A 27,438-nucleotide genomic window follows, 5' to 3' on the forward strand; every position below is an offset into this window, starting at 1 on the left:
TCTCCATCTCCATCTGTGGGTGAAATGTTTTCCGTTCTTTCTGCGAACTTTCCAGTGCTGGGCACCCTACAGCTTGCTGCACCAGGAGAGAATGGAGTTTTCCTGCCGTCCCTGTTCGCGGTGGCCCGGTGCATTAATCCCGTTTTATGTAATTCGGCACCCAGTCCGAGTGAAGCTTGGGTTCCCAGAAGAGGGCGGTGACGGGCGACGGGAAAGACTTTTTATCTCCCCCTCTCTCTCCCTCTCTCGCATCCCCGCGTAAAATGGAACGCGTTGCGCATGACGCACGCATGGAGAGCCCAGCCTCAACACCCCGTTCCGACGCGAAATGACACGAGAGTCGCCGAGCCTCCCCTAACGCTCCGGCGGGGCGAAACGAGAGTCGAACTCTTTCGAACTCTCTTTTTTTTTTTTTTTTTTTTTTTTTTTTTTGCGTGTTCCTCTTCCCGTCGTCATCCGACGCCCCGGATCGCAGCGCATGGACCCGGGCGACGGGACGTCTTCCGCTCTCCGCTCCAGGAACCGGGCCCTGCAGGTGATGCCGAACCACAAGAAGATCAAAGCCCGCAGGAAACGGCGAAAGGAGCTGCTGGCGCTGCAGATGGGCGTCTTCGTCGGGATGCTGCTGCTGGTGACGGGGCTCTCGTACCTCGCCGAGAGGACAGGTGAGTCGCCACGTGTCTTTTATTCGTCCAAGGCGACTTACAATCAGTCGTTACAGGGACACTCAGGGTTAAGTGTCTTGCTCAGGGGAACAATGGTAGTAAGTGGGGTTTGAACCTGGGTCTTCTGGTTCATAGGTTCATCTGATATTTCTGTCTGTAGTCCACGTATCAGTATAAATAGAACTGATTTCTCCTCATGAATCGTTCAGCATGAAATCAGACACATCTGGACAAATTTGCAGTGGCTGGTCGTGGAATGGGGAACAGATATGAAGACGGGTCATTTCTCTCACAGAACCTGATTTCGGGGTGTCCTGTTCTGACATTTTGATCTAAGCCTCCATGGATGGATCTACGGATCCTCAGGGGGATTTAGAATGGCGGGCGAGAAAAGAGACCATCAGGCAGTTTTGTTTTTGTGAGAAGATGAGCTCTAACGCTGCATTAGAAAAGTAATTAGTGAACGTCAGTCCACGCCAAACTAACACATTCGATTAGCAACTGGATTTCATGAAGGATCACGGTACAAGTTGGTGTTCCCCGTTCCCCAGGTTATCACCTATCCAGCTTCACCACTTACGACGCGGACAAGAGCAGCGGCAGGAGGCTTCTGCAGCTGTCGGACGATTTCAACGGCACAGAGGAAGAGGAGGGGGAGGAAGAGAAAAACTGCACCAGGCCAGGTGAGGAAAATAGAGCGCTGCCGCCGTGTCTCCGCGCCGACTTGCCCGGCGAATTTCACCCGCCACGGTGTAGTGAGCTGGCTGACAACGTGAATCCATTTATATGGATGTTAAAGTCAACCGTCATTGGCGGTTTTATTACACGTACAGGGTGGGATGAGACATTTACATTTACAGCATTCATCAGACGGCCTTATTCAGAGCGACTTACAATCAGTAGTTACAGGGACAGTCCTCCCCTGGAGACACTCAGGGTTAAGTGTCTTGCTCAGGGACACAATGGTAGTAGGTGGGATTTGAACCTGGGTCTTCTGGTTCACAGGCGAGTGTGTTACCCACTAGGCTACTAGGACAAAGGGTGCAAACCAGCAGCAAAGTGCAGTGAAGTTACTACAGAACTACACAATGCACCATTAAACACAGCAACGTTACTTTTCTCGAACCAGCATGGAAGGTTCCACTCTGTTCCGGGGGTCACCGACCGAGCCCAGTCCTTTATTATTATTTCATCCGAGCCGAGTTATGGACACTCGAGGGCACCTTTGTGGGCACCTCACAACGACCTCATTATTCCAGCACACTGTCTCAGGCTCGCTCGGGGTCACCCTGCCAGATTTAGATGCGGGGTCAGAGTTCAGGCTTGCCTCGCGTCCCCGGCGATTCCCGCTGGTTTTTGATTTAGAAAGGTCCGGCGCCTTGAGAGGGCGAGCGGTTCCCTCTGCACCTAAAACACGTAACCTGCAGAGCTTTCGTCCCTTTGATGGCCGCCATCAAGTTGCATTCTCAATGTACTTTGAGTCCCAGCGACCCGAACGTGTCTTGGGGGCTGAGAACAAGAATTGCCCCCCCCCATCAGGGGTTGCTGATGTCTTCTGTCTTTCTTTCCTCTAATTTGAGAGGAGATTTTGAGAAGCTCTAACACATCTAAAGAGGACTTCAGGGTGGCATGGGTGGCACATCATGGACCACATCCGACGGTTGTGGTCCAAGAATACTGCATCGTATTAAAAATGCTGCGAAGTGGTTGCTTCCAGCGCGTGTGGTGTCCTCATTAGACCAGAGGAGGTGATTTATCATCATGTGATCACGGTGCTGGAATGCTCTTGGAGCGATATTGGAGGTGAGACGCTCCCTTCGTCCTAGATAAAGCCTGGCAAATTATACAGCTACCCCCTATTATGCAGACCTACAGAAGACCTGATAAAAAGGGACAGCCACCCCCCCCCAACGCGGCACTTTACTCAAGACAGCGTTTTATAGAACAGCCTTGGTACAGCATTCCGCTAAATACTTTACATTAACCTTAATTAAAAGGAACCAAGAAAATAATCTATTGCCTTTATCATAAAATGTATAAAATAAAGATTTTAATACATTCACTGCAATAAGTGTCATTTGATTCAAATGTTATATAAAATTACAAATTTAAAAATGTTAATGCATTAACTACAATAATTAGTTGTAATTGTTCATTGCAAATTTGAGCCAGCCTGAGTCAAAGGCTGAAGGTTGTGTTAAAATAGTGACGGTTTAAAATATTTGTTTAAAATGGAACTTAAATTAAAGATGATGATGCTTACATTTAATCTGACTACTGAAATGATTATGTAAGAGATTGCATGTTTAGAAGCTTTTAGCCTTATGGGACATGCTGAAATTGCTATAAGCATGTTTGCTTAAAAGGTTTTCACTCCCAAGACTTTAAATTATTCAGTAGTTCTCCTACATGTAAAACACAAAAGTATGATGTGTACTTCAGCAGAGTTTGTCCGCCCTCCGAATCAGCACTTTATACCTGTTTCACGTGGTGGATGAATCATTCAGGTCAAAGTGAATTTGTAATTCACAGAGAAATCAACAGTTTTACAAATATTGGAAATGCTGTCGTTTTGTACAAAACTTTTTTTTACTCCCCTGAATTCATTAACTCATACTAGCACTATGGATTGTAATTTGAAGATTTCTACAGTTGACATCTGAATAGAGCTCATGTAACCTTGGCAACCTCGACTTTTTGCCACCATACTGAGTAAATAGTTGGTGCAAAATGGTCCTTAATAAATATGCATTGGTCTTGAATATGGCCTGCTTCTCATCTGTCTTGTAAAAATGGTGCAGGGACCAGTGCATCATTGCCATTCTTTAATATCTCACTAGTCATGCCAAAGTTGGTTTGGGTTTTAGTCTAAATTTCTTAGGAAATAATTCCATTTAGTGACCATGTCTGTTAAAAATATTATAAGAGGGTAAAACAAAATGCTGGATCACGCCTGTACTGAAGTGAAAGTGATTTTAGTGTCCTCTGCCTTTTACCCATCACCCTTGGTGAGCAGTGGGCAGCCATGAAAGGCCCCCCGGGAGCAGTGTGTGGGGACCTTGATCAGTGGCACCTTGGCGGTTTGGTATTTGAACCCGCAACCCGTTTACGAAAGATTTGTTCTGCTATAAAAAGCACAGTTCCGGTAGTTTGTTAAGCTTAGTCCTTTAAAGCTGGTAAAATCAGTGGTGGCATATGATGCATTTAAAGCTAATTATTGATGCATTACTGTATAACAGAAGTTAAGGGTGGGCAGTATGAGTTTCACACATAATGGTTATATGTAATGCAATTTAAGAAAGTATATTTTCATAATACATGCTTTTAACTATTCCTTGAACAAACAAAAAAAAACATTACAGTTCTGTTTCTGTCATTTTTTTAATGTTATTAAAAGAGGACATCAACTATTTTCTCTTACATGAACAATATATTAAAATATCATGCTTGTTTTTGGCAAAGCCAGGTTTATATTCATTAGGCTTTTCTAGTCCTTTAAGATGCATGCATGATATTAAATCTTGGTGGAAGTCCATTTTAAAAAACAGTGCCTGCAAATGCTGTAATATTTGTTCTCAAATCATAATGTTGTGGTAATTACAATAACAGAATGGGATGAAGAGGGATAGAGTCTGATGGCAGTGGGGAAGAAGGAGTTGTTGAGTCGGAAGGTTCTAGATTTCGCACTTCTGTACTTCTTCTGTACCCTTTGGACAGAACCTTTGAACAACCCGTGTTGTGGATGTATGGAGTATGGGGGCAGTTTGGACGTGTCTGCAATGAGATAAAAATTAATACAGGAATAGAAGATGATATTTTGTGTGTGTTTATGAAATAAACTGCTGTCTGAGCAGTTGGGATGTATTCCTCATTAAATAGGATGTGAAAAATTGTATCCAAAGATTCGGGGATGGACTTTTCGTATTCTGCTTCGCAAAAGCCTGATGTGTTGTGTTACGGTACCAAAAAGGCTGATTAGTTCCTCATACCAACTTCAATTAAATATCCACCCCTCCTTACAAGCACCTATACATGAAACATTGTCCCACCTCTTATAGGGAATTGCAGAGCAAATGTGATTGAAAGTAAGTTTGCACCTAGTGATTCGAGTACACAATACCACTCTGGAATGACCAGGATTTATGTTGTAGAACAAACTGGAAATGTATTGTTCAATGAATTGAAATGTATCAGTGATATTTTTTATTCTAATTTTTTTACTGTTTTGTTCTGTGTGCAAATGTAGAATGGATATAGACATATATACGTTACACCTGTGATTCTCATTGTAGGGGTAGTGGTGGCCTAGTGGTTAAGGAAGCAACCCCTTAATCGGAAGGTTGCCGGTTCGAATCCTGATCCGTCAAGGTGCCACTAACACCGTCCCCACACACTGCTCCCCGGGCACCTGTCATGGCTGCCCACTGCTCACTAAGGTTGATGGTTAAATGCAGAGGTCACATTTCGTTTTGTCACCGTGTGCTGTGCTGCATTGTTTCACAATGACAATCACTTCACTTTAAAAATCCTCCTGTGACTCAGAAGAAAAAAAGATTTTTTACAAGTTAAGTGCTGTGAACAAAACATTTACATTTACGGCATTTGGCAGACGCCCTTATCCAGAAACAACAAAACTTACAACAAAAGAAACATATTGCGACACTTTTTTTTTTTCTTTAACCTGAACTTCTGATTATTAATGCAGATAATGTCAAATGTAAAATGACAGCATAACAGGGTAACAGCAACTTGGCAAACAATTTTTAAAAACTTTGCTACAATCTGCCTGTCTTAAGCATCGCTGGACCACGGCCACTGTCCAGCTCCACCTCCCAGACCCTCCCAGGGGTTTGGCTTATGCAAATTGGCAAGAGGCCACCTGACTCGTCTAACTTCCTCTGAGGATTTTTTAAAAATTAAATAAAGTTGTAACAGGGCCTGCAATCTATTAGTTGTACAAAGGAGTGTTTTTTTTTTTTTTGTTTTTTTTTAATACATTTGCGAAAACCTCAATTTTTTCATGTCGTCATTATGTGGTGTTTTGTGTAGAATTCTGAGGGGGAAAAAATCTATTTAATTAATTTTGGAATAAGGCTGTAACATAACAAAATGTAGAAAAAGTGATGCACTGTGAATACTTTCCAGAGGCACTGTATGTCTCCTAGAGCCGTACAATATTTCTGATGCAATACCAACCAGGATCTCTCCTAGGCACTAGAGTAGGACTGAATTAGGTTAGTCAAATAAAATTAATTTAAAATAAATTGACCATAATCATATCTCCTACAGAGGATAAAAAATGTCATGAATTATTTAAAGTGGGAAATTAAAATGAATATGGAATGAATTATAAAAACGGGAAATAAAAACATTATCAATTAATTAAATGTCACAATTTATTTATATTCTTCAAAGTGAGTGGGTGGGATTAATACTGATCTAGCGCGTGGCCTTTTCAATGGCGCTACCAGTCAATATATTGGTCAGAAAGTCCAACTATTATTCTTCAGCATCCCTGCTTTGATGGAAAATCAAACTGTTGGAAAGGACACAGCTTCAGACCAAAACAATTTTTTGTGTACAAGATCATGCTAAATCAGTGATAGTCCCACCCACTTACTTTGATGGGACAGACTGACAAATAAAGATTAATTCATGATTAGCAGAATGTGCCCAAATTAAATAAATTGTGGAATATATGACACATTTAATTATTTTATTGTTTTAATTCAGTTTTTATTATTCATGTAAAGTTGAATTAATTATGTTTTAATTTCCCATATTAAATTATTAATGACACATTTTATTACCCAATAATTGATGTATTTATCTATTTAATTTTGGCACATGTAGCACTCCATACCCATGTTGCAACATGACCCACATCATGTCAGCCAATGTCAACGTCATGTACCCCTTTTACATACTTTTTCAGCATTTTGTGACCCTCAGAATTAAAGGATATTGATTCCTTAACTTAACTCACAAACCCTGTGTATCACGTTTGTAACATCCTGAAAGTGTTTTCGTAAATTTGCCAGAATGTGAACAGTCCGTTGTTCCTGTCACCAGGCAGCTAGACCTATTTGGATGAACAACTTCATCCAAGCATCACAGTGCAGAAACTCGACTGCATTCGGGTATTTATGGCACTGGAATTCGGCAGGAACCCTCCAATTTTTTAGGGTATATCTGCCCCAGAATAACACTAACCCCATAATGAAATCGTTTTGATGTGTGCTGGTTTAAAAATCACAAAACCTCTCCTTTGATGTACTGGATATAAGCACACCGTACATCCCTTAGAACTGAATTCAAAGCTTTTGCTTCTGGTTCAATTTAGCTAGATGCTCTCATTAAGATGAAATCAGTGACAAGAATCAGTTGTCATTTGTGGTCTTTAAGGTGGGGAATTATTTCCCTCTGTGCATAATTATCCTCTGTCAATATTTGAGAAGCTGTTCTAATTGACTGGATAGCCTCCAGGATTTGTTTAGGGTGAGGAGATGCATCATATCTAGTTCCTGTCTTTTGATTTTTCTTCATGAAACAGATAGGAATTCATCACTTTAGAAGTCGGCCTGTTCCTAAAGTTTCCCATTATTTGTGCCATAATAGAGGAGGCCACTCGGTTTTTCCCACAAAGGGGACTAATCAAGACTGTTAATTAAGACTGATGCTTCTTATTGGTCATGTCTTTGTGATGAAACATCTTGGTGTGGGATGGTCGATGTAATTGTTGAATCAGTAGAATATTCAGAGTAGGGTCTCTATAACACGGCGAGCTGACTCACCACCCGCACCTTCCTCACCGCAGCCCCCGCCCCGCCACTTTGAACCCACACGCTTGCCAGAAGTGTACATTGCCTTGGCAACGGACCAAGCATTATGTCACTGGTTGCGAGGGCCAGCCCCCTCCCCGACGGAGCACACAGGACGAGGAGCGAGGAAGGTTACGTAACGTTGGAGAGCGGAGATGCCACCGAGCTTAGGACAAGATTGCAGATCCGGTGCACTAATCCAGCCTGTCCGCATTAAAATAAAAAAAAAAATAAATGTTTGGAAAAATCACTAATCACTAATCTGTTCGTTTTAATTTGTCCACAAATTACTTTTTTTTTTTTTTTGCAAACCGTTGATTCTAAAGCTTATTTACAAAGTGTGACCTTTTTAGAGCACACTGATTAATGGATGGGGCTGGAGACCTGAAAACATTTGCTGATAAATCTTTTAATGCTGCTTCATAATTCACTCAAGTTCATATTTTATTTATGAGGCGTTTTAAATGAATGATCAAATGAATAAAAATACATGCAAAGAGTCACCAGTCAAGTACGTGTCTCATCTGGGTGGTAGTAGCCTAGTGGGTAACACACTCGCCTATGAACCAGAAGACCTGGGTTCGAATCCCACTTACTACCATTGTGTCCCTGAGCAAGACACTTAACCCTAAGTGTCTCCAGGGGGAGACTGTCCCTGTAACTACTGATTGTAAGTCACTCTGGATAAATGCTGCAAATGTTAATCCACTCAGTGGATGGTATGTTCTACAGGGGTGCATTTCCCAAACTCTTACATTAGCATCTGTCATAGCTGGACTCGCGTGGTTCATTTTATTGTGAAAAATTGCTGTATAAGGGCGCCTTCTGTAATGTAAAATGAAAGTTTTCTGGCATATTTTACCTATTGTAAGTGACACAGAAGAACGGGATAATAAGAAATGTTAGCATGTTGGCAATATCTGACTTTAGGTCTGACGTTAGAGTCCTACCAGGGGTGGCAGCCCACCCCTGTAGTTTTTATTCATTTTACGTGTCACAAACATGCATGCTGAAACGGTGTTACGGCGCATGGCTGATTACTGATTGAGGCTTTGACTGCTGCTGATTGAGCCGGCGCAGGGCAGCCCGGGAGTTCGCAGGAACGCCGCCATGTGGTGCATCTGGAGGGGGAACCACATCTGCATAGCTGCGTGTTTTAACAGCGCTAATTGCAATTTGTTCATAACGGGTGTCACCGTTTTCACAGCAGTGCATTTTGGGAAGGTAATTATTTCTATCTTGGGTCTGGTTTATTCTCTCTTTTTTTTTTTTTGTTGCATCGTTTTCAGGCCCAAATTGCTCATATGCCTTTTTTTCAGTTTAGTAGCTTATGAAGCTCCAAATGTTCTATGTAACTAACCCCTTCAAACCAAAACTTATGGATGAGATGTCTCACGTCAATGAAATTATTATTGATTAATACAGAGTACATGTTCGAGGTACTGGCCACATAATGACAAGTGTCAGAATGCTTCCATGTAGCCAAATGGGTCTAAAACGTTCCGTGGCTTGAAAATGTGACAAAATTCTTAGCGTTCGGTAGGCAGTCAGTGTGCTGGAACTGTGTTGATAGGGCTACAACTAAACTTTATAGTTTTCGAGCGATTTCAGCACCGTGAATTTTCTGACCTTTTTAGTAGTAGGGCCGCAGATTTTCCTGGAAACAAGGGTAGCTACACACTCTACACAACGGCAAACCTCTGTTCGTTGTTTCCATCACAAGAAAGACGCCTTTCACTACTCGCACAGCCAGTATTGTCTGCTCTGGCCACACAATGGGCTTGAGAAGCGTCCTTATTTATTTATTGTTGTGGCGCATTTACGTTCTTGTGCCACGCCCCCTACGAGCGGGCGCCGAGCGTCGCTGCGCGGCGACCCGAACGACTGGAAATGGGGTCTGTCAGGCACTTTTGTAGGTCTGCGCGACCCAGTTCACAAGAGCGGTGTTATTTATGCTGCTGAATTGTCTCCGGACCCCGTGAAGGCGCAGCTGCTCCTCTGTCCCTCATTTACTCAACACGTCCAGCGGCGTAGGAAGGCGTGCAGGTAAATGATGTATGGGGGGCCGCGGTTGACCCAGTTCACATGGAGAGTACAGGGAGGGAGACACAGATGTGGCCAGCAGCGCAGCAAATGCATACAGAACACATTACTCGTACAACACAGGGACCTTTTGTCTGGGTTATAGGAATGGCAAATGTTCTTTTTAGTTTATTATATGTAGTTTAGTTAATTTATTCATTTAGTTTATAATTATATTTAGTGTTAGATGGAAACCAGAGAAGAAAATACTAAAATCTACAGAGATTACATCATTAACATTACATTAAAAAGTTAAAATAATTTAGTGTTTATTAGCAGTAGCAGTACATCAGTATATATGATTTCTTACATTGCTGCATCTCAACAGAATTACTGCAAACTGCGATATTTAAAACCTACAGAGAATTTACAAAGCACAAAGTTTCCATGGTAATAGAACGTCTGTCATCGGAACTGAAACCCATCAATGGCATTTCAGCATGACAGTTCCATTGTTACTGGTCCATTAGTCTCCACGGATTTCATTTTCTTAATAATATTAAAATATTTCAACTACCACCAAATGTGTTTTTTTTTTTTTTTTTTTTTTATGTTTTCTGTACCAGTTCTATGATGTTGACAGTGCTGAGCATTCAGAGGATAAAACATATTTTATTTTGATCAGGAAGGATTCAGTTGAAATTATGTCAAGCTTGTCAATATCACTTCACTCTGATAAATCAAAATAAAAATGGGGTGGGAGAACAATGGTGGAGGAGATATGTATATCAAGAGTTTCTACCAATGTGTCAGGATCCGGTCCGGCAGGGGTTACTCCGGTTCCACAGTTCGGACCAGAGTTTCATGTTTCCTGATTGTTTTCACCTGTGTCAGTCTGTATAAAGTTGCCCAGTTTGTGTCTGTTCGCAGTCGGGTCGTTGTTACTTGATGTCTCCCCTGTCCTGTTCACCATCTTATAAACCCCCGTTTTGTGACATGTGCGTATGCGGAATTCTTCCACGCCATGTCCAGCCATCGTGACACAATGTAATTTTTAATGCTGTTTATTAGACTTTCTGAAGTAAATAGAGAAATTTAGCATAGTTTTCACTCTCAACCATATCAACAATAAGCCCACTAACCAATAAGCCAAACAGATCCAGCAGTCGAATGTGTTTTGTGTTTTCCATACCACCTATCCAAAGTCATGGACAGCATGTTTATAAAGACTGGGAAGACACCAAAGATGTCGATAAAGGCATAAGGAATAAATGGCACTGGACTTGGATATAGGAGGTGGGTCATGATGAAAGCTGGGTCATGGGAAAAAGCACGAATTAGACCCCAGTAATAAAGCAGCAGTCCGAGCAGGTCAACACACCTCACGCTAGAGCTGTAAATCTTGCTGTGTTCCTCGATTTCTATCATTTTAGTCAATAAATGGCTGGTCAGCAAACACAAACATCCGGACTATAATACCTAATCTTTCTGTATGATTCGCTACTTGTAAATTTGTATTGGAGATTGGTAAAACATTTACATTTACATTTACAGCATTTATCAGACGCCCTTATCCAGAGCGACTTACAATCAGTAGTTACAGGGACAGTCCCCCCCTGGAGCAACTTCGGGTTAAGTGTCTTGCTCAGGGACACAATGGTAGTAAGTGGGATTTGAACCCGGGTCTTCTGGTTCATAGGCGAGTGTGTTATTCACTAGGCTACTACCACCAACATGTGAAAAGTGTTTCACATGTTGAAATTTGTTTTGTTAAATTTGTTTTGTTTTTTTTACGAAAACAGGTTTGATTAGATTATTTTTTTTAATTAAATTTGATTTACAATTCTCAGCCACCATCACCAGGTGATGCATTTTAATTATCACGAGAGAGATGCGAAAATGAATGCTGAGTAGGTGAAATTGAGGTCTTGTTACACAGAGCATTGCTCCAGAGTTTAAAAAACGTCAGTATAAAAAGTATTTGACAAGATGCTACTGTAAATATAGGCTTATACTGGGTTTGTTCAACTAGTGTCTCAAGTGCAACTAGTGTCTCAACTAGTGCATTTATTTCCATGAAATTCACCGGTATTTATCATTTAATACTCACAGGGGAGCTTACCCGAGGGCCCCGCTTGACAGTAATGATGATCAGGGTTATATACTGGATTTTTATATATCTGGGTGCAGGGGCCAACACGTTATGTGTTAAAAGTGCATTACATACATTGCACCCCCCACCTCTGCTCACCTCATGGGCACGGAAAAAGGAATCTTTTTCACAATCAGCCCTACATTTATTCAACAAATGGGACAATGTTTTATGTTGTTAATGTTTTAAATATAGTGGACGTTCTTGATCACACTTGCTGTTGTCTTGTTCCTCAGAGGCTATGATGTTGCTTTTGTCTCTTCATCACTTCATCACTAGGCAGTGTGTGCTATCTTTGCAACTCTGTGTGTGTGCAAGCAGGAATGATGTTCTGTATTTATCTGTGGGGATTTTTTTTTTTTTTTGCAGTCTGTAATTGTTAACCAGACCCAGTACCCGGAAAAGCCTAGTCTGTGGAATGCCATATGCTCATTCTGGGCAGACATCCACTGGTCAAATCTCAGGCTTCAGCAAGGGACTGGCAGACTATAGCCAAGCTTATCTGTGCTGGCAAACAATATTCTCTCAGTATTCCCTGTCAGTCAGATTCTGGCCCTTAACTGCTATACTACGTCTCACCGGGAATAGACAATGGGTGCCACAGAGTCATCATGTGCCATTCAATTAAATACTTGCCATTAAAGTTATTGTCATTGTGATACACAGCAGCACAGCACACAGTGAAATGTGTCCTCTGCATGTAACCAATAACCCTTAGTGAGCAGTGGGCAGCAATGACAGGCGCCCGGGGAGCAGTGTGTGGGGACGGTGGCACCTCAGTGGCACCTCATTGACACCTTGGCCACGCTAGGCCACGACTGCCCAACTGTTCTAAAAATTTATTTAACTAGTATAAGGTTCTGTGTGGGCATATAAATGAGAATTATAATTTATATAACTATAAATTGACATATTATAAATATAATAAATTATATATGTGTGTGTGTGTGCGTGCGTGTGTGTGTATATATCACTCATTAAGGAATATATATATATATATATATATATATATATATATATATATATAGGTAGTTTATTAGATGTGTAAAGAATGGTAGTGAGCTCTTATTTCCAGGTCATTGCCAGCCTGAATATAGTTCACTATGGCACAAACAAGTCAGTCGGACACAATTCTGTTGTGCAAACACATTACGATCTGACCCAAGGAATTTCAAGGAAATTTGTAAGAACCAAAATCTCAATAGTGATAATAATAATATTAATAATATTAATAATTTCTCCTATCACTCTTATGCTGATGACACCCAGCTCTATTCCCACCAGAAGATGCTACTATAGCAACAAAAATTTCGGCCTGCCTCTCAGACATATCGGCATGGATGTCTGAGCGACACCTCCAACTCAACCTATCCAAAACCGAGATTCTGATCTTTCCGGGCAACAATTCTCCTCAGCAAAACCTTTCAATTCAAATTGGATCGCTATTGTTAACACCCACGGCATCTGCAAAAAGCCTTGGAGTTTGGATAAATAACAAACTGAGTTTGAACCATCATGTTGCTGCGATCTCCAGATCCTGCAGGTTCACTCTCTACAACATTCGCAAGATTCGGCCTTTTCTCTCACAACAGGCTACGCAGCTCCTCGTCCAGGCAATGGTCATCTCCAAACTCGACTACTGTAACTCTCTCCTGGCTGGAGCCTCTGCAGTCACCATAAAACCACTCCAGATGATCCAAAATATGGCAGCCCATCTCATTTTCAATCAGCCAAAATACACCCATGTTACACCTCTTCTTACCTCCCTCCACTGGCTCCCAGTAGCTGCTCGCATTGAGTTCAAATCCTTGATGCTCGCCTACAGGGCTGTAAATGGAACTGCGCCCTCCTACATCAACACACTACTACCTAGATACACTCCTGCACGCTCTCTCAGATCGGCAAACGAAAGGAGACTAAAAATTCCTTCTTCACGGGGTCTCCGATTCCAATCATGTCTGTTCTCCGTTGTTGTCCCTGGCTGGTGGAACAACCTGCCCTCCTCCACACGACTAGCCGAGACTATCACCACTTTTAAGAAGAAGGTGAAAACCCTCTTATTCCAAAAATATTACAGACAAATCTAACACTTACACACGCACATGCGTACACATTGCACAAACAAATACAAAATGTATAAATACATTATAATTTTTCTTAGTCTAGCACCCAACACTCTCCGAGCATGCTCTTCAATGACAAGTCTAAGCCTTATCAGGGCTCTTAGTTTGTAAACTCGATATTCTATAGAAATCGAACGAGAATTGCTGGTGTCTTCCTATCGTAAGTCGCTTTGGATAAAAGCGTCTGCTAAATAAAGTAAAGTAAAGTAAAGTAATAATCTGCCAACATGTTTTACGTGCTGCTCAGAATGCTTAATAATTTCAGAAAATATTGGCATGGGTTTTTTCTTTTTACCTTCCCATTTACCCGGGCTTGGGACCGGGAACCAAGAAATACACTGTCTCATGCAAAAAAAATGATCTTAGTTCGTTTTAAACAAAATATAGGTTTTGGAGGTATGTTTTGAGAAGCAAGACCCCGAATGGTCTAACATGTTTTTATTATATGTGATATAGAAGTGCATATTACTCTAATCCAAAGTGCATTGACGTAGGAAGGGCGGGGCACAGGGACCTGAGTAGCTAAGACAAGGATGAAATTGGGGCATGCACTTAAACCTCTGCATCTTTGGAGTTGACCATGGGGTGTTGCAGAGATCAAAGATGACTGATGTGTCCAGTATACATCAAGGTTGCAATCTCCAAAGGTGGAAGATGTCATACATACATAGTAAACTGGTTATTGGGGTGAATTAGTGACACTACAACATTACTTTTCAGAATTTCAGTGTCACCCAGATATTGTCCTCATGGCTACAGTCTGTCATGGTTGGGGAAGATTTTTTCCTAGGTCAGAAAGTTCTGACAATGCAGTTACACTCATTACACTTACATTACAGTACATTACAATTACGTTACAATTACACTGAGCAAAACACCGTCCCCACACGCTGCTCCCCGTGTGCCTGTCATGGCTGCCCAATGCTCACCAAGGGTGATGGTTAAAAGCAGAGGACACATTTCGTTGTGTCACCGTGTGCTGTGCTGCAGTGTTTCACAATGACAATCACTTCACTCTCACTCATTAAGGAAGATACATTTGTTGATTCATCTTAAATTTTTCATTCATTTTCATTATTTTTAATGTAAAATGGACCCATTAGACAGTATTCCTACTGCGGTTTTAACTGAAGTTATAAGGAATAATGTCTGATAATGGTATGCTACTGCTGTCCGTTTTGATGCTATTTGCAGATTAATGATTGACAATCAGTATCTTCCTGTACTCTACTGCTCTATTGTACTTTTTTTACGATGTATTTACCGCTCTTCTCCCAACAGCCCTCCATGAGTTCCCCACAGACTTGTTCAGCCACCGCGAGAGGACCGAGGGGGCGGTGGCCCTGCACGTTCTGTGTGTAAGTTTGTCTCACGTACAGCATCAAATCCACACAACATTTATCATCTCATCCTGCTAATGACTGGCTATGGTATTATTTTTCAGTAGGTTCAGCATGTGGCTCAGCTGATTGGACAAAGCCTTCGGGAGCTGAGTTGCATAATTTCCCCAAAACTCCGTCTGCACTGCAGTTTTAGCCGTTTGCAAATTAAGCACACTGATTGGCACGCTTCTTCTTTTTTCCCCCCCAAAATCCACAAGGACTCGAGGGAGGGAAGAGCACTGAGCATGATGTCTACTCATCCACAGATATCCACAGTACAGATGTGCGTGTGTCGCGGACGGAGGCAGTGCTCCGGCTCCGTGACTCCAGTTCATTGTTATCCCGATCGCGTGTAGCTGTTGTGAGCTTCCCTGTCGGGTCCCTAATCTGTAAGCCTGGTTCTGATGCGTGTACCCGGTTTAAGTAATAAAACCCCCCTGTTTGTGAAGCCGTGCGAATGTGTCCATCCCTGCAATATGTCTTGAAGATAAGTTTTTTTAATTTGCCAATGGAAACATTGGAACCGTTGCCATTAATGTTGGACAGAAGCTGTACTGCTTTACCAGTAATGTGACTGAACCTGGCAACGAGAATAAAAACTAAAGACAACAGAACGCAAAAATGTATAACTTTTACCCGTTTCTAAATCCTTTCCCAAATCCACAGGATTAAAGTCAAATCTCAGAGTGGACTGTGGCTGTGCCGTATTTCTGGCTGTCCCAAGGGCAGCTGGTCACTTGATGGCTAGTGGCTGCCCACCACCAAAACAATGCATTTTATTGTGAATCTTTCTGATACGATTTTTGAATATATTTTTGACATTGGTTCTTAAAATGTTTCAGGCTGTATACATGTTCTGTGCACTGGCCCTGGTCTGTGACGACTATTTTGTTCCTTCTTTAGAGAAGATATCAGAGGTGAATCTGTATTATATTTCTACATTTTGTAAATACAATGATAAAACTTTTGTTGTGATAGAACAAACACTCCTGACCCCCTGCTGTCCTCCCTTTCTCAGCGTTTGCATCTCAGTGAGGATGTAGCGGGCGCCACATTCATGGCAGCCGGAAGCTCTGCTCCAGAACTCTTCACCTCAGTCATAGGTCACACTGCTTTTTTTTCTGTCTCCTCTCTCTCGCTGCATTTTAATGGGTGTCGGTTTAAACAATAGATTGGCGCCACGGGTATCAATTTACTTGACCAATTTTAGCACATTTTGACCCACCATTTTAAAACCTACAGGAGTCTTCATCACCAAAGGCGATGTGGGGGTGGGTACCATTGTTGGCTCGGCAGTGTTCAACATACTCTGCATTATTGGAGTGTGTGGCTTCTTCGCTGGACAGGTAAGAAAAAGTCTAAGATCTTGTCGTGTAGCGTGATGTTGGATGTCTCACCCCCTGACCCGATACCCAACAACAACAACATTTATTTGGCCCAAAATCACATGCAGTGTGTCTCAATGGGCTTTAGCAGGCCCTAGAGTTGACACCCGCCACATTTGGACCCTTTCTGCACACAGGGGAAAACTCCACTGAAATCTAAACTGCATTCAAAAGGGAGAAACCTTGGGAAGGAGTGGGACCCCCTTCCAGGGTAGAGTGATCATGCAGTAGCTGTCAGTGCAAAAAAAAAAAATCCACAATTGTGCATCAGCGAGGATCTGTTCATGTTTGGTGGCACCGAAAACTCCACAGTAACATTTAGTCCAGTGACGTCCAGTGGGGTTTTTTTTGTCCATTACTGGTCCATCTGATAACCAAGAGCAAACCTCAAAAAGTGTGAATATGTCGACATTTTTATATCATATGCAAACATTTCAGTAATAAATATGTTCTATATAAAGTGAATATATTTTCTGTACATTATTTGTATAGGCCGTAAAACTCTCCCATTGGACACTCCTCAGAGACTCTGCTTACTATACTCTGTCTGTGGCTGCTCTGATTGTTGTAAGTAGCCATCACCTATACCTGAAAATGTTTTTTCATTAGTTCTATCTTACAATTTTGTTATTGAGTATCATCTGTAATCATGTAGCAGATCACATTCATGTTCATCATTCATGAATTACTTTGATCTTTTTCCCCAAATCACTGACAATGCTTAGCAGTGTTTTTTTCCTGACCAAACGCAATATGATCATACCCCCTAGTGGCAGTCAGAATCATTTGGAATCAACTGGAAATGAGAATGTGACATTTAGATTTATACAATACAATACAAGATTTATCTGTATTTAAATTCTCTCTCTCTCTCTCTTATAGTTCATTTATGATGAGAAGGTGTCATGGTAAATATTTCTTGTAATATCCTCATTTTCCCCTTTTTCATTTCACACAAACGGAACTTTAACGCTTTAATTCGCTCTGTTTATTTCAGGTGGGAGTCTCTGGTCTTGGTTGTAATGTACATGGTTTACATCTTCATAATGAAGTAAGAAATTCTGGTTTTGATTCTTTATTGTCATGTCATATTGGATTGCATTATATACTATTGCCACCATCCAAAAATGGTCTTCCCTCTGTTCATGAAGGTTTAATTCTCGTGCCCAGCGTTACCTTGAGGGAAAGAAGAAGAGCGGAGGGAGAAGTACAGTGAACCTCACCAATGGCCTGACAGGCAGCACCGACCTGGAAGACATTAACTGTGAAGCCACCACAGTCCTGCTCAAGAAAGGTAAACCTTCACAGACAAGGCTTCTGTGGGTATGTTGGTCTAATGTGTGAAGATTCTACATTTACATTAACATTTACGGCATTTGGCAGACGCCCTTATCCAGAGCGACTTACAACGTGCTTTCAAGTTACCATTGATGAAGTGATCAATTCCGGTTCACTAGAACCCCAACTATGAATACAATCTTTTTATTCACTCTGTTGTAGATTCTGTACACAAGTTCGACAATAAGAAAGTTACAAGTTAATCTAAATATTCTTTAAAGAGGTGTCGTTTGAAGGTGCTCAGTGTCTGAGCTGTTCTGACCTCAAGCGGAAGTTCATTCCACCACCGAGGGGCCAAGACAGAGAAGAGTCTAGATGAATGTCTTCCTTTTACCTTCAGAGATGGGGGGACCAAGCGAGCAGTACAGGAGGCTCGGAGTATATGAGGTGCAGTGCGAGGTGTAATAAGGGCTGTGAGGTAGGATGGTGCTACTCCATGTCTGGTTTTGTAGGCCAGCATCAGTATTTTGAACCTGATGCGTGCAGCTACTGGGAGCCAGTGGAGGGAACGTAGCATATGGGAGGTGTGGGAGAATTTGGGAAGGTTGAAGATCAGTCATGCTGCTGAACCAGCATCTGGGTGGCCTGTGTTGTCAGATAAGGGGCGTATTCGTCTGATATTGTAGAGAAGGAATCTACATGAGCGGTATTCTAATACCTTCATGTGTCACCAATGCTTAGAAACAGACTATCTGCACTCTTACCACATCTCTAAGTTATTGCTTAGCAACAACTTCAATAGCTGAACATATATTTTTTTAATTCATTGTCCAACCTGTAACGTTAAATTCATTATTGAAGCAGCCTTTATCTTTAATACTGTGCAGGTCAATACTGGAAAAGTTGGCCTTCATTTGGCTTTCAAATTTGTGTTAATCCTGACTTAACTCAGCCCTGATACATATCATTTGTTACCTCTCACCCCCCTGTTTCCTTTCTCCCCCGCAGCTTCCAGCTTCCAGTCACAGCCCTCGGTGATGATGGTGGATGAGGTGCTGTCAGCGTATCCCCACCAGTTGTCCTTCTCTGAGGCAGGGATGAGGGTGATGATCACCAGCCACTTCTCTCCTCGAACACGTCTCACCATGGCCTCGCGCATGCTCATCAACGAGGTACCACTGGCAGGGGCAAAGAGAGGAATCAGTGGAAAGGATTTGTGTATAAGAGACCCGAATGTATGAAAGACATAAAAAGTCATAGGAAAAAGCAGTAGACGCAGAGATGACTTAGTGGACCGAAAACAAGACACGATGGTTATTGCCTGCAGTTTTATACCTTATACTTTGCTGTTCAAGGGCAATATTGTCATCCATTCATTAGACACTATTGACCATCAGTAGATCACTAGTTATTTGGCCAGTGAATCAGTAATTTGAAGGAATCACATGGCACGATAGTGGTGTGTTCGGTGTAAAGGAAATTAGGTAGTGGGAGGTGCATGTAAATTATTATTTTAATGCAGTTTACTGTTCGGTATTCTCCGGTCCATAAGTCATTTCAGAAGCACGTCTACTCTGAAATCATAAATCAAGACATTTTAGAAACAAATAAAACAAAATGATTGCACTGCATTCCAAATTATTTTGCAAATTATATTTTTCTCAGATTTTCCTTTAAAGTTGATGCAAATGACTGTCAGCATAATTCAGCATACGTCAGAAACCATTAGAATTTGAATATTACCAATAATAAATACAAAGTATATATATTTTTCTGTTTCTGCTTGAATGTCAGAATCGCCTCCCACAGCTGCTGTTCGGATATGAACTGCCTCTTGCCCTCATAGGTCAGGGGAGGATGGGGGTCACACCATGAGTTTCTCTCTTTTCATGCCATAGCAGCCAATGAGATGAGATGCTGCATTGTCATGCATTGATATGAAAAGCACAGTTCTTTTTATTGTACCGTGGCAGAAAGCGGTCAGGAGCTCCATTCCATCTTTCAGAGGTTGTTTTCACACCTTCAGGGAACCTAAAGGAACCCACCCCATGATTCTGGCAGACGTGGCAACACCAGCTTCAAATACTTGTTTGCTGCTTTGCAATGGCATTTTAATCTCTTAATCCAATATATTTATCTGGCTCTGAATCAACCACAAATATCTTAACAGTATTATGGTCAAGCTTAAGTGAAATATTTAAGGTTTTCATACCTTGTCCAAGACCTTCAACTGTCACACTTTTTGGCAGCAGGGAGATCTTTTTCCTTTCCCATTTTGCTTCTTCAGTAGTTTTTCCTTTAACCTGGCATACTAATTAACACAGGAGTTCGAGGTTGGATTGAATTGTAAAAGACATAATATTTCATCTTTGACACTTAAATACCATTTTCATATTAATTTGGATGCATTTAATCTAATCTTAAATTAACTTCCCAAACATATTCACGTCGATTTTTTGCCTTCAACTTAATAAATGGAGGGGGACGGAGCTGATGTGAAATATTGTATTTGTCACGCTGGTTTGATATGGCGAGGCAGGTGATCTGGAACGATGACTGGACATGACGAGAAAGAAGGACGCATACGCATGACGTCACAAAACGGGTTTAATACATGATGAACAGGACCGGGAAGACATCCAGTAACAATGAACATGTAACATAAAACAATGTAACACGAACAGGGCAGCTTCATACACGATCAGGAAACATTACACAGGACGAACATGAAACTCCGGTCCGGATCCCAGATCATGACAGTATTAAAGACAGCACTGATTAGCACTGATAAAGGGTGAAGTGAAAAAGACAGGTTACTTTGGTAGAATGTTAGTGTGAATGATGCCTGACTGGACACTGCACTGCTCTAAAAGGGTCCTGTAACCCTGAAGCAGCTCTGGGGGATTAGGACCCAACACACAGCCCATTGAGACACACTGTATGTGATTTTGGGCTATATAAGAAATAAATGTTGTTGTTGTTGTTGAACATTTTTCCCTTGAAGTTGAAAACCTTTAAACAAGCAGTGACCGGTCAGTTTCAGCCACACTGATTACTGATGGGTGTTTATAGATACACATATCTGATTTAAATACAGATGGTTGCTCTACTTATGACTTCCAATTGAATGTGGATTAATTGGACCCGCCCAGTCGCGACACTGAGTAACAGGACTAAGGGGTGGAGAATAGTGAGTGAGTGAATTTTACATGCAGAATGTTGGAAGTTGTATGTGTGTGTGGATCATTATGATCACTGACAGATTTCCACATCATTCTTCAGAGGCAGCGGCTTGCCCACACCCGGTCTCTGAGCTGCAGCGAGCCTGATGCCTTGGCGACTGTGTGTGACAGACGGTTTGTGGAGAATGGACTGAGTCTGGCAGAAAGAGGGCTGAATGGACGCTACCCTGTACACAGGATGGACCGAGCAGGTGCCGAGGATTCAAAAGACACAGAGAACGAGAATGAGGACAATGACAACAATGAGAATGACGAGGAAGATGGGGAGGAGGGGCTGGAGAATGATGGACCCTTTGTGCCCTTCAGGCCTCCAGGTATGGCCTACAACAGAGATGGTATCTGCGTGTATAATCAGTGGCCGCTCTAGTACAAAACCTACAGTAGATTCAGAAAGTACTCACAGCGCATTATGTTTCAGCCTTATTCCAAAAGTGATTAAAGTTATTTTTTCCTTAGAATCCTACACACAACTTGTTGTTTTGGTGAATTTATTAAAAATAAAAAAACTGAGAAGTCACTGTAATCCTACTGTATATAAGCATTCACAGTCTTTGCTGAGTACTTTGTTGATGCACCTTTGGCAGCAATTAGAGCCTCATGTCTTTTTGAATATGATGCCACAAGCTTTGCACACCTATCCTCGGCCAGTTTGGCCCATTCCTCTTTCCAGCACCTCTCAAGCTCCATCAGGCTGGATGGGAAGCGTCGTTGCACAGACATTTTAACATCAAAGTACACTGAATGTACTCTGCTATATGTTCAATAGGACCCATGCTGGGAATGCATGCAGTTTAAAAACTAGTTACTTCTGAAAGGAGCAGGTCATAGTACTCTAGTTTTGAAATAATGAGTTGTAAGGACAAATTGTGAACGATTAGGAATGTAGGAGGTTATGGACAGTTTACAAGCTCCTGATGGTGGGAGGATTCACGCAGGATGATGGGGTTTTAATAAATTAAATGGCCAGCAAAACAGAAAAAGGTAGCCCTCAGCATAATAATACACATGCAGGCATATACAAACGATGCCTGACTGGACACTGCACTGCTCTAAAAGGGTCCTGTAACCCTGAAGCAGCTCTGGGTGATTAGGACCCAACACACATGTTGATGGGTGCCAGCTGCTCGTCCAGAAGCACCGCAGCATTACAGATGAGATGTAGATTTAGATACCTTATTGTTCCTATACAAGTAAACTGGCAAATCACAATATCTTTATTGTCCTAGTTAGAAGTACAACAAAATTAGGTGCTATTCCTGTGTCAGAGAGATATCTATAGAAAGGAGAAATATATAGATATATATATATAAATATATAAGAGAAAGCTAGAAAATATACAATAATATAATACAAATATAATACAGGATATTCAATTTTAAATTTTGAAGTGAGTTAGGTAGACAGTCAATCTGCATGATTATTGCACATGAAATAGAAATTGAAGGTGGAAACTAGGGCAGTGGTGGCCTAGCGGTTAAGGAAGCAGCCCCACAATCAGAAGGTTGCCGGTTCGAATCCCGATCTGCTAAGGTGCCACTGAGCAAAGCACCGTCTCCACACACTGGTATTTAAAAGCAGAGGACACATTTTGTTGTATCACCATGTGCTGTGGTGCAGTGTTTCACAATGACAATCACTTCACTTTCAAACTGCTGGTTGGTCTGTTAGTCCTTGTTTTAATGCTCCTGTATTTTTTGCCTGATGGCAGCAGATAGATCATGAGTCATGAGCGGGATGTGAGGAGCTTATTAGGATTAAACCTAGGTCTGAGTAAAATTAAAAATACATATGAGTCTAGAATATTTACAATATAAAGTAAGCATTAAGTGAAAGTGCAGGTAGGAGGATATATACACAATTGCACTGACAATATATAAAGTAGACTAGAGTGGTAATATTGCAACAGTTATTGCATTACAAGACACACAGAGTCACGGTAAGACAGTTGAATAAAGTGCATGAGTAGTGCACAACAAGTATTATTGCAAAAAAAAATAATAATAAAAGCCAAATGGGTGTGTGTGCATGTGCAACTCAAGATAAGTTCTGGCTAGTTGGTAGTTCTCTTTTGCTCAGGCTGAGTTTCAGCTGATGAGCTGCCATCCACAAAGTATATTGTCAGGGTTTCTGTTAATGAACACGTGCGAATGCTGTACTTGTTAGATGTGTCTCCTTGGTAATAGCAAGCTTGTCTTCGTCCTTGCAGTGGGCTGCTGTAATAAAGTAAAGTGGTTGGGCATGTGGCCTCTCTGCCTGCTGCTGTACTTCACCGTGCCCAACTGTGCGGAGCGTCGTTGGGAGCGCTGGTTCATGGTCACCTTCCTCACTGCCACAATCTGGATCGCTGGTTTCTCCTATATCATGGTGTGGATGGTGAGTACCACCACCTTTCCCATGGTTCATCACTTGCGAATGTTCTTTTTTCCAGGTTGAACCTCACCTTTTATATATTTTTCCTTACATTACCTGGTTTCCTTAACCAACCTTTTGTTACCAAGCTTTTGTAAGCCATTATTTGCTGTATTGTAGGTGACAGTGATCGGGTATACGCTGGGCATTCCGGATGTCATCATGGGCATCACGTTTTTGGCGGCAGGTACCAGTGTTCCAGACTGTATGGCCAGTCTTATTGTGGCACGTCAAGGTACAAACTTGCTACCTACTACACAATATTACCAAAGCATACCATACTAATAATTTGATCCAGATTGGCATTAAGCAGTTCTTATGCTTTGTCTTGTTTTTTTTTAAGGTCTGGGCGACATGGCTATTTCAAATTCAATTGGATCTAACGTATTCGATATCCTGGTTGGTCTTGGCTTACCGTGGGCTCTGCAGACACTGGCCATCGACTACGGCTCTTTTGTGAGTCAGAAATGCTACGAGTGAAATAAATCAATGTGAAATAAAGAGTAAGGCGACTTAAACATTGCAAAAATCCCTGCAAAATACTGCTCTCCAATCCATTCAAGAAGAGGAGATGCATAAAGAACCTACTGCCGACATGCTGGTGCTTGTAATTAATGTGTGATTGGTGTCTGGTTTAGGTGCATTTAAGCAGTCGGGGGCTGATCTTCTCTGTTGGACTCCTGCTGGCCTCAGTTTTTATTACAGTAAGTCTACAGAATAAGACAACGACAAGGATTGTTGATTTGTGTTGGGTTATTTCTTGGTTATACCGCAACGTTTCTTTTTTTAACTCTTAGGTTGTTGGAGTGCACTTGAATAAATGGACTCTGGACCGGCGATTGGGTCTGGCCTGCTTGCTGATGTACGCGGTCTTCTTGTGCTTCTCCATCCTGATTGAGTTCAACGTCTTCATGTTCGTCAACCTGCCCATGTGCCGAGAAATTATCTGACCCATCCTCCTGGACTTATTTGGTCCCACAGTTCCTAAATGGAATTCTCAAGGTAGCAGCTGAACGTGGCTGCTGAAAATTGTTGGTTCTGGACCACCAATTTTAAAATAGGAAAGTTCGTTCTGGCACAATAGGGATACTAGGGAAGGTTTTTTGGAGCAAGTGGCAGAAGAATCGAAAAAGATGTGATGCAAAAAGTAATGAAATGCACAGGAGTGTTCTGGAGTCATTTAACAGCATCCAAGTGTTTTTTTTGTATACAATTTATAAATGGATATGCAACTTTTGACAGAAGGTTTATGTGCACATATTTGCATAATTTGGATGTAGTGTAAGGACAGTATGAATCTGTTGCTCAGCTCTATCTGTTCATCTGGTTTGTTTCATTGTCAGATGAATGGAATGGGAAAACTATTCCATTTGTTCTACACAGCTTTCCTTTCATGTATCCCCCAATACAACTAAAGCAGTAAAATCAGAATATCTTTATTGTCATTGTAACAAGTACAATGAAATTAGGTGCAGTCTTTGTCGGAGAAATTTCTGTAAAAGGAGAGACATGTAAATAAGGAATATACAAATTGAATATACATGTATTAAAACAATCGAATAATATATAATTAATACTATAATTACCTTTTTACTTGTATTTTGAAAAGAATATTTTTATGGAAATATCTTTAGTATCTCATGCAGCAGTGTCTAGTAATATCTCTCAGCCACTTTATGTATGTCATGCATTTTATAATTCATATATTTTGATGTAGATGGCCCAGTGGCCTGGTGTCAGTATTACTTTTTGAACAACTGTGGAGCTGTGTGAGTGGGGAAACAGATGTGTGTGACATTCAAGAATGCATTGATGCATTAAATGTCTATTTATGTAAATATAATGTAAATAGGTGTGTACATGTATAGTTGAGGTCTGCATGGTGATTTGCCTGAATTTTAATTTATTCGGCTGATAAGACATTCTTTGATGTGGTTTCTTAAGATGTAAAAATAGAGTTATTGATATTTTAAAATGTTAAGATATGTTTTAAAAGTGAGAAATAGAGTTGTTGCTATTTTAAAATGCTATGTTTTTTTTTTTATAATCCTCTAAAGTTAAAGCATTGCTGTGTTTGTGAGGGTGAGGTCATTTCAAGTTCACATCAGGACAAGTATAATCCTGGTCACCAGGGGTCGCTGCAATCCTACAATGGACTTCATCAGAATGGAGGGCTGCTCAGTGGACCAATTTGAAACTTATGGTGAAATTCCTGTTTGTGGAGCAGACTTTATTCATTATTATAATTATTATTTTTTATTATTGGACATTTATGGTGTTTGTGAGATTGATCATATGAACATTTATGATCATTCACTTCAATATCACTTTTTTTTAATATAGTTGTTTGCAGTAATTGAATTTGTACATTTATATGGCTTTCAATGAACTTCAGCAAGTTTAAGGATGAGGATATAGCATTCTGGTGCATGTTTTAATTAGTAGCTTACTGATTACATGTTAAAGTATACCTTAAAGTTTTGCTCCTTTTGTTCTTCATATCAAGGGGAGGAGCATTATTTGTAGTTTGTTGACGTATTATTTCATCAGGTATATCCCACTTGAATTCAGTTTATATTTTTAAAAATTATTGTACATTTTTGAAGGCTTTACTTTTAAATTTCAGTGTTAAGTAAACTACTGATACTAAATCATCTGGAGACCTTCTGGCAATAAAGTGGTTTAGTGAAGTGATTAGTTGTCACATGTGACACCCCACAGCACACGGTGCACACAGTGAAATGTGTCCTCTGCTTTTAACCATCACCCTTGGTGAGCAGTGGGCAGCCATGACAAGCGCCCGGGGAGCAGTGTGTGGGGACGGTGCTTTGCTCAGTGGCACCTCGGCGGATCGGGATTCGAAACGGCAACCTTCCTTTTACGGGTCTGTTACCGTACCCGCTAGTGTTGGGGCATCCAGTACTTACTGGGTCGGTGGCATTGTGTGGATCCCAGGATGTTTGTACTGTATGACTTTTATGAAGTATCAGTACAAGTGTTGTCTTAAGAAGCAGCTGTAACATTTTAGGATGCATATAATGTCTGTTCCATGTAATGTACATCTAATAAAAAGTTGTGTAGAAAAATAGGTGGACTGTTATTTGCTACAATTTCACTTGTAATTCATGTGTCCGGCATCTCTCAATCTTAATTTTGTATAATATTTATATCCATGAGGGAAAAATAATAACAAAGAATCCATAATGGAGCCAAGTAAAACATCTGCTTATGCTTTAAAATGTCCATCATAGAAGTTCCCCATTAGGTTCACTTGGACTCGATCTGTAAATACCATTAACTTAATACCTCCGAACCCAAACAAACAAGTATCTCCTAAAAATGAAGTTTTTTAGTGAAGGAACATCAGTTGTTGGAACATCTAGTCGAAGTCCATTCCAGCACCCGAAGCCCAGACTGAGAAGAGTGCAGATGAATGCTTTCCTAAAACATTGAGAAAGTTAGTCACTGTAAAAAAAAAAACCTGTACATTAGGCAGAGAGACTCACAGTCAAGCCACACTGGATTAAAAAAAGAACACTGCATTGTAGTTGTTTCCATCCTGGACCGGAAGATCCGGATGCTGCAGAAACTTCTTCCAGGAGGCAGGAGAGAAAAGTGGTAGCGGCACCCCTTCTGGATCTCCAGGATAGAGGGGAGAGACCCCAGTGATCTTTTGAAATGATTTAATTTGTCAAGATTCAACAGAGATTTATTGTGAGTTCAACAATATACATAGTACAGAAATACTGTATATATTCAGTACAGGCCAAAGGTTTGGACACACCTTCTCATTCAATGTTTTCTTTATTTTCATGACCATTTACATTGGTAGATTCTCACTGAAGGCATCAAAACTATGAATGAACACATGTGGAGTTATGTACTTAACAAAAAAAGGTGAAATAACTGAAAACGTGTTTTATATTCTAGTTTCTTTGCTCTGATTACTGCTTTGCACA

General features: G+C 41.1%; 1 protein-coding gene across 2 annotated transcripts; it reads left to right on the top strand.

Annotated features, from left to right (window-relative positions):
- The first annotated feature begins 422 nt into the window (after positions 1-422).
- On the top strand, positions 423-26,565 carry LOC114786830 (sodium/potassium/calcium exchanger 3-like). Of its 2 annotated transcripts, XM_028974353.1 has the most exons (17): positions 423-665; positions 1,217-1,348; positions 15,065-15,141; positions 16,008-16,082; positions 16,184-16,268; positions 16,408-16,511; positions 17,043-17,117; positions 17,433-17,458; positions 17,548-17,601; positions 17,702-17,844; positions 18,837-19,000; positions 21,111-21,384; positions 23,277-23,443; positions 23,600-23,714; positions 23,823-23,935; positions 24,118-24,183; positions 24,277-26,565. In XM_028974353.1, the coding sequence occupies exons 1-17, from the start codon at positions 479-481 to the stop codon at positions 24,427-24,429; spliced, it is 2,010 nt and encodes a 669-aa protein (XP_028830186.1). In that variant the 5' UTR covers positions 423-478; the 3' UTR covers positions 24,430-26,565. The 2 variants fall into 2 exon arrangements, with proteins under 2 accessions (XP_028830186.1, XP_028830187.1); XM_028974354.1 differs by lacking the exons at positions 423-665; positions 1,217-1,348 and adding an exon at positions 9,356-9,532 and having other exon boundaries at positions 15,065-16,082.
- The last annotated feature ends 873 nt before the right edge of the window (positions 26,566-27,438 follow it).

The sequence above is a fragment of the Denticeps clupeoides genome, chromosome 3 (genome assembly GCF_900700375.1).
Source record: "Denticeps clupeoides chromosome 3, fDenClu1.1, whole genome shotgun sequence".
In the NCBI taxonomy this organism is placed as follows: domain Eukaryota; kingdom Metazoa; phylum Chordata; class Actinopteri; order Clupeiformes; family Denticipitidae; genus Denticeps; species Denticeps clupeoides.